Below are 7,433 nucleotides of genomic sequence, written 5' to 3'. Positions count from 1 at the left end.
TCACTGTGCGTTTTTACGTAGGCTTACTGTATACACATGCTAAATGCACAGGTTTGTGTTTTGTTACATGCATTAAGATTTATTTCTACAGCATTGTGTTACGTAGTGTTTAGTGACTGCTCAGTGGTCTTTTTAATATAGACGGATTCGGGGCACAATTTGAAAACAAAGTTAAGTTCTGAACTGTTTTGAGGTGAAAGTTTGGTTTTGCCAGAGGAGCCTGAGGTTTTCTGAATGGAGCTTGACAGTTGGGTTTTGTGTTCACAGAGAAAAGGAGTCTGTCTTAGCAATCAGAAAAAACTGTAATGCAAACGTCCTGCAGTTCCTGGAGTTTCCACTAGAGGCTGGCTGCAGAAGCGCCTGTTTCTAGTTTGAACAGAAGCTAGCTTTAGGTGTTTCCAAAATGTGTACTGTCATCACTGGATTCAAAATCGCCTGGTAAGGTGACCTTGGTAACCAGTACCATGTTGTTTTCAGTCTGCGACTTGAAGGAGCAGGCACTTCTTACGGACGTTACCTTTCATGATACACACAACATCAACTAAAGGATTCCACCAACAAGCAAACGCCACAAAGTTTGTCTCTACGTCACTTCAAATTTAGACCACGCAAAGTTTGAACAAACTGTTTTTAAATGAGTTTTTTGATTTGACAATTGATGCTGTGTATGAATATATATCATGGTACCTGAGTTCTTCACTCAGTGATTCCTCGTTTGTCTTCCTCTTCCTGCAGGCCTTCTCTCTCTGTAAGTCTTATCCTTTCTGTCAGAACCTGTCGGAAGCTGGCCTACAGGTAAGGATGAGAGTCATGGATGACACTGAGACACTGGCCGATATGTGCTGGACATTAAAGTCTTGTTTGTGTTTTAGGAGGGCATCATTCTGAGTCGACTGGGATCTGAAGGTACTGAGCAGCTCTCCGTTATACAGCGTCAAGTTGGGTCAGGGTTCATCCCCATGATGCTCTCTATACACTACGTGTGTGTGTGTGTGTGGGGCGGGGGGGGGGGGGGGGTGGAAGAACGTAAAAGTGAGGAATGTTGGGGCCGCTGGTGGCGCAGTGGTTAGCTGTGGGCGGCCCGGGTTCATGTCGGGCTTGAGGCCTCTTTCCCGTATGTCTATCCTCTCTCTCTCAGGAATGTTGAGACAAAGCAGTGAGAACAAGAGAGTTAAAGAAGTCTGCATGTTAATGAAGACTTAGTTTTAAAACATCTTTATTAAAACATGTTGAAATATAATTGAACTAAACATGAATTCATTATCTGCTGATTGACTATTGAAACAGCTTCCAATCAGATTTCATTGATGGATCGAACAGAGGATGGACAGCAGAGACCCTTTGCCCACCTGATGGGTAAGAGCTCTCTTTAACATCAAAGACACATGACACATTTAAATGTTCTTCTGTGCTGGGTTTCTTTGCTCTGATTGCTCATTTTTATTCCAGGATCCAGTAAGACCGTCGACGAGCACAGTGTGGTGCAATGGATGACGAATGTCGGGGAAACCATCACCCACAAAATGGGCTACGAAGAGGGCCGGCTGCTGGTGGAGAAGGAAGGTTACTACTACCTCTACTCCAAAGTCACGTTGGGTGCCGAAGAAGATTGTTTGCTCTTCCAGCACGAGGTCCTTAAAGATACCAGAGCGTATGGGAGACCTATCCAACTCATGAAGTCCAAAAGGTGCGTCAGGGCTCCTCAAGTCCGTCCTCTGCTGACACACACGTTCTTTGAAGTCATGTTTGCAACTTGTGTGAACTTCATTCATTGGTTACCAAAGCATAGAGCCTCATCCCTTTATTAAACTAATCTGCTTTGTGACATGTTTCCCGTAGAATCCGCTGCGGGACTCGAAGATCTTTAGGAGACACATCTCCAAGTGGGGAGGAGTTGTGGAACAGCTTCCTGGCAGGGATCTTCCACCTGCAGAATGGAGATAAAGTGTACGTCAAACTGGACAGCAAAGAGAAGGAGCATCCAGCCCCTGGAGACAACCTGCTGGGGGCCTTCATGATATACCCCTGCGGTGGAATGACACCTTGCCCGACTCAGAAGCCACATTGACAGAAAACGGACCTTTGCTCCCTTTACAGTTAGAGATTAAGAATAAATGTAAAGTGCAATAACTATAATTTATCATGAGTGACCTCATGTAAACACACCTTACAGGTGAATATTGGGTTTGTATTTACTCTGTGTAAACAAAATGTTTATTAATGTCTCCTGTTTGAAAACAACGCTGAGTGGGGGTCACATGATGCTTTCTAGCTGAGCTCCCGCTCCGTGAGGCACTGAATTATTAAAGTGTTACTTGGTGGTTAACTTTCTATCCTCCTCGCAAGAACATTCAACTATGTCTGCAGGTGCTTCTGCTCGATCTCACTCAAAGATTTCCTCGAGAACTAGGACCGTAGCTAAAAATATACAGTCTGCTCGCCAGCTAGTTGATGCGGTGGCTAAAGATGGCGCCGACATCGACGAGATTACTATAGCGCAAGTGGTCACCGACAAGATAAGTTTGCTGATGCATGAAGAGTTTGCAGGCTTGCAAACTACTCTGGAAAATCTCATGGGGTTGATCCAAGACCATTCCACCCACATTGGAGAGGCTGAGAACTGTATTTCGGCCGCAGAAGATGAGGTGTCCTCTTTGAAAACTACTGTGTCCTCGCTTCAGCGGTCTGTGAAGATGATGGACGAACGGATTGATGACCTCGAAAACCGCAGCAGGAGAGACAACATACCGATCGTCGGGCTGGGAGAAGGCATCGAGGGCGGACAGTTGCTGCAGTTCTTTGAATCCTGGACACCGAGGGTTTCGGTTTCCAGGCTACAGCCGACAAGGTGAAGATCGACAGAGCGCACCGGGGCGCCGGCGTGCTGACCGACAACCGACCCCGGCCTGTGGTGATAAAGCTCCATAACTTTGGTGATAAACAGAAGATTCTACAAGCGCAGAAGGAAAAGAGGCAGCTACGACACGATGGGCGTGCTTTTTCCATCAAGCTGGATTTTTCACTTAAAGTCTGTGAGCAGCTCATTCAGAAGGGGATCTGTTTTACTATGCGCTGTCCGGCTTCTAAACACCTAAGCCTTAACATTAAAGGGATAAACCATGTGGTCAAAGAAACTATTTTCCAATTTGAGGAAGGAAAATTGCCAGATTGGCTTTCTTCAAAAGACCCATCTTTCATATCTCAAACACATTAAACTACGTTGAAGCTGGGTAGGTCAAGTCTTTTACTCTTCCTATAACAGCTGTAGCCATGGGGTTGCAATTCTTCTGCATTTAAGATGGACAAGAAGATTAAGGACAAGGCAAGGCGCTATGTTGTGATATCAGGCTACATCTATGGGGAATACATTGTAATTGGTTGTGTTTATGCATCCACTGTATATGAACCATCATTCCTATCGAGTTTACTCGCAGGTATTTATTCATTTATTTTTACTTCAAGGGGTTTAATTTATTATACACTTGACACTTGACATGTGAACTCCTTTCAGCATTTTTTTTTTTTTTTGGATTGTTTAGGATCATTGCATGTCCAACATACTGTCATTGCGGGTTACATTCTTTTACAGTCTGATCCATTATTCTTTTTTTTTTTCCTATCAGTATACATTGTATTACAACATTAATGAGAACAGAACATGGGGTGTTTTATAAAATTACAGAAAAGGGAAGAAAAAGAGAAGAAAAAAAAAACAGAAACACAGTTTAATAGTTTTCCTTCAAACGTAGGCCGGGCATCTCAGGGAAATATACATTTTCCATGTCTTCCAAATTTCCTCAAATTTACAGTCCTGGAGCCTCAAAGAGAAAGTCATTCTCTCCATTAAATATATTTCATATATAATGTCATTCCTTAACAGACGGGGTATTTGGTTTATTTCCTTGTGACTGCTGCTCTCAGTATCCAAACACTTTCTTAGTTGTAATGTTTGTGTTCGTTGAAGATAGGAGTAAAAAAAAAGCTCGTCCCAATTGAAAGTTATTTTTGTCCCAAATATAATTTGAAATGAACCTTGAGCCAAAAAGAGTGAACCTTTGGACAGTCCCAAAACATGTGATAGTGATTAGCATCCTGAGAGCCACATTTCCTCCAGCAGCTGGAGCTTCCTGAATAATGAGATGATTGAACAGGTGTAATAAAATATCTACAAATAGTCTTCAGTCAAAAGTCCTCCAGAGAAGTGAGCTTGAGATTCTCCATTGAGCTTCACAGTATTGAGTCCATTCTTCCCCTGGGATGCACTTATTACTCTCCTTTTCTGTTTGATGTGCTGTCTGCTGTTTTGATACCCTGGAGCCCTTGTAAAGTCTTCATATCACTTTAAGCCCTGAGTCGTTCTTATATGCACTAATAAAGATTTTCAGTAGGTCATTTTCAAAAGCAGCTCTACTTTTAAAAAATCAGTATTTTTTAATCCATGTAATCCTTTAAGTGTCTGAAAATCATTCATTCTGCCCCGGTCAAAGAAAGTACAATATGATGAGAGACCCCGATGTGCCCATCCCTTATAACTGATTGTCCAACTTGTTTGGGGTGAAGTCTATATCATGAGAGCACCACTTAAGAATTTTTATCTCTTCCAATAAATCATTTTTTGTGATAACATTTAACCAAATCTTCAGAGGTAAGTTGATCCAATTATTACCTAATTGGACTAAGTTTTTAATTAGTCTCTTATCTCCTAACCTCGCCTGAATAGGAACCGCTCCGGACACATTCTCTGGCTTGGTAGTCAACAATAGAGGATCCTTAGCTGGGCGGCTTTATAGTAGTCCTTAAGACAGGGGAAGTCCACCCCTCTTCTTTGTCAGCTGAAGAATTTAAAATGTTCTCCGAGGTTTTCTTCCACGCCAAATGTATCGTGATATTAATTTATCCCATTCATTAAATTGTTTGTCAGTTATTTCAATTGGGAGAGTTTGAAACAAATAAAAGATTCTCTGTAAAATATTCGTCTTTACTGACTCAATTCTCAACTCAAAGCTTCGTGTCGGTATCAAATCCCATCTTGTTATGTCCTCCTTTAATTTTTGACTTAATTGAATAAAGTTTAGAGCATATATGTTTGTAAGGTCTTTTGGTATGTTAACCCCCAGGTATCTTATGTGGTCTTGGTCCCACTTTAGATTTGATGGTCTGGCTCGGCTTGTATTGAAAACTTAGCACTTGAGTCTTTTTAATATTTAAACTGTAGCCTGAGACAAAAACATCCAAAAAGGACAACAAATTCAAAATTGAGCTCTCTGGGTTTGTCAAATAAATTAAAACGTCATCCGCAAATAACGAGATTTTATGTTCCTGGTTGGACATTTTTATACCTCCAATCTTATTATCCTGTACGATGTCTCAACGCTTCAATAAGAGTAGTGGACTAATCAGGCAGCCCTGTCTAGTCCCTCTTTCCAGGTCAAATGAGTTTGATATGGCCCCGTTCATTTTTATCCTCGCCCTTGGATTGTTATATAATGCTCGAATAGTTTTAATAACAGTCTGATGAAAAACACATTTCTGTCGTACTCTATAAAGAAACTCCCAACTAACTCGATCGAACGCCTTTTCTGCATCAAGACTCAATAATACTGCCTGAATTTTATTTTCAACTATATGATCAATCACATGCAGTGTTGGGTGAATATTATCCTGTGTCTGACTTATTATAATTATATTATGATATGGGTAAAGATCTTATAATCTTGGTTCACTTATCAGTCGATAGTTTCCACACTCAAATGTATCTTTCCCCTCTTTTGGTATCAGAGAGATCACTGCCTGTTTCCATGAGGGGGGAGTTATGCCTGTTTTTATCACCTGGTTATATGTGGCCTTCATCCTAGGGATCAGATGGACTTTCATTTCCTTTCTCCGATGGGAAACCGTCTGGCCCTGGTGCTTTATTGGGTTTTAAATGCAATATTGCCCTTTTAATTTCTTCATCTGTAATTTCACTTATAAGAAGTTTATTTTGTTCGTCCTTCACTTTGGGTCATTTTATCAGGTCAAAAAAGGCTTCCATCTTTAATTCTTCTATTTTAGGTTGTGTATATACATTTTTGAAAAAACGTACAAATGATTGCTGGATTTCTTTTGCCTTGTCGTGTGTGGAGTTTGTTAGAGGATCCCTTATTTTAAATATTGTGTTCGCAGCCTGCCTCATAATATCTTTGTTTTAGAAAGATCATCTTCTTTTTAATGTCATTTGAATATATTTCATTTAATTCATTCTTCTTCCTGTCTATTTCTTTTTTTATTTCTTCATTTAATGTCTCTTTATGCATGTTCTCTAATTTCTTTAAATCCGTTTGTAAACTTTCCAATTTTTCTTTCCTCTGCTATTTTAGGTTGGAACTGTATCCTATAGTTTTCCCTCTAAGCACAGCTTTGGATGCGTCCCAGAGAATCAGAGGAGATACTTCCCCATTATCATTTTCCTCACAATAATTTTGAAGATCTGTTTTTAGTTGCTCCCTCATCTGACTTAGAATTCCAGTATTTAGCCTCCAAATTGTATTTATCTTTTCAGAGCCTAAACTAAACTTAACTTAACTTAACTAAACTAAACTAAACTAAACTAAACTAAACTTAACTTAACTTAACTTAACTTAACTTAACTAAACTAAACTAAACTAAACTAAACCTAAACCTAACTTAACTTAACTTAACTTAACTTAACTTAACTTAACTTAACTTAACTTAACCTAAACTTAACCTAAACTTAACTTAACTTAACTTAACTTAACTAAACTAAACTAAACTAAACTTAACTTAACTTAACCTAAACCTAACCTAAACTTAACTCCATCAAAATTGGTGCGTGATCTGACAAATCCATGTTCCCTATGCTACAATTCATCACCCTTTCTAAATCCCTTTGAAACATGAAAAAATAGTCAATTCTGGAGTATACCGAGTGAGGGTGGGAAAAAAAAGTATAGTCCCTCTTTATTGGATTCAGATCTCTCCATATGTCTGAGAGTCCGAGCTCCCCCATCATTCATTTTATATTTCTGGCTGTTTTCTTTTCTTTTGAGTGATCTGGTTTCGATGTATCTAAGGTTGGATGTAGTCTAACATTAAAGTCTCCTCCATAAATAAAGATGCTCTGTGCCTCTGCGATCAACGGGTCAAAAAGGTGCTTATAGAATTTCGACTCAGATCCTGGAGGGGCGTAAATATTCAAAAAGGTGACCAAAACATCTTGCAGGTTTCCCCGGATCAGTACAAATCTCCCATCTATGTCCCTCTTTTCATATAAACACTCGAAGTTTAGTTTACTAGCAATTAACGTTGCCCCCCCTCTTTTGGAGCCCTGACTGCAGGAGGAGGAGTTAAATCTCCATCTCTTGAGTTTTTCATGCTCAGTTACATTGAGGTGAGTTTCTTTATCTATTCCTTCCCTCTTTAATTTTGTCATT

At 39.9% G+C, this 7,433-nt stretch overlaps 2 protein-coding genes across 2 annotated transcripts in view; both read left to right on the top strand.

Annotated features, from left to right (window-relative positions):
- Positions 1–1,147, top strand: part of LOC306820372 (uncharacterized protein) — a gene marked incomplete at both ends in the record, with an annotated part of 5,646 nt that extends 4,499 nt beyond the window's left edge. The window contains 3 exons of the mRNA XM_079338192.1: positions 736–795; positions 873–980; positions 1,139–1,147. Of these exons, the coding sequence (XP_079194318.1) occupies positions 736–795; positions 873–980; positions 1,139–1,147 (177 nt within the window). The remainder of the gene's footprint in view (positions 1–735; positions 796–872; positions 981–1,138) is intronic.
- The window catches only part of LOC306842032 (tumor necrosis factor ligand superfamily member 14-like), a 6,174-nt gene extending 4,038 nt beyond the window's left edge, over positions 1–2,136 (top strand). The window contains exons 2-4 of the mRNA XM_079372042.1: positions 1,155–1,356; positions 1,450–1,687; positions 1,840–2,136. Coding sequence (XP_079228168.1) covers positions 1,308–1,356; positions 1,450–1,687; positions 1,840–2,068 — 516 coding nt within the window. The 5' untranslated portion in view covers positions 1,155–1,307 and the 3' untranslated portion in view covers positions 2,069–2,136. The remainder of the gene's footprint in view (positions 1–1,154; positions 1,357–1,449; positions 1,688–1,839) is intronic.
- The last annotated feature ends 5,297 nt before the right edge of the window (positions 2,137–7,433 follow it).

This window comes from Symphodus melops (assembly GCF_947650265.1).
Source record: "Symphodus melops genome assembly, chromosome: 2".
NCBI classification, from domain to species: Eukaryota; Metazoa; Chordata; class Actinopteri; order Labriformes; family Labridae; genus Symphodus; species Symphodus melops.
The sequence above is the reverse complement of the archived record's forward strand: the minus strand, read 5'-3'. Positions and strand labels throughout refer to the sequence as shown.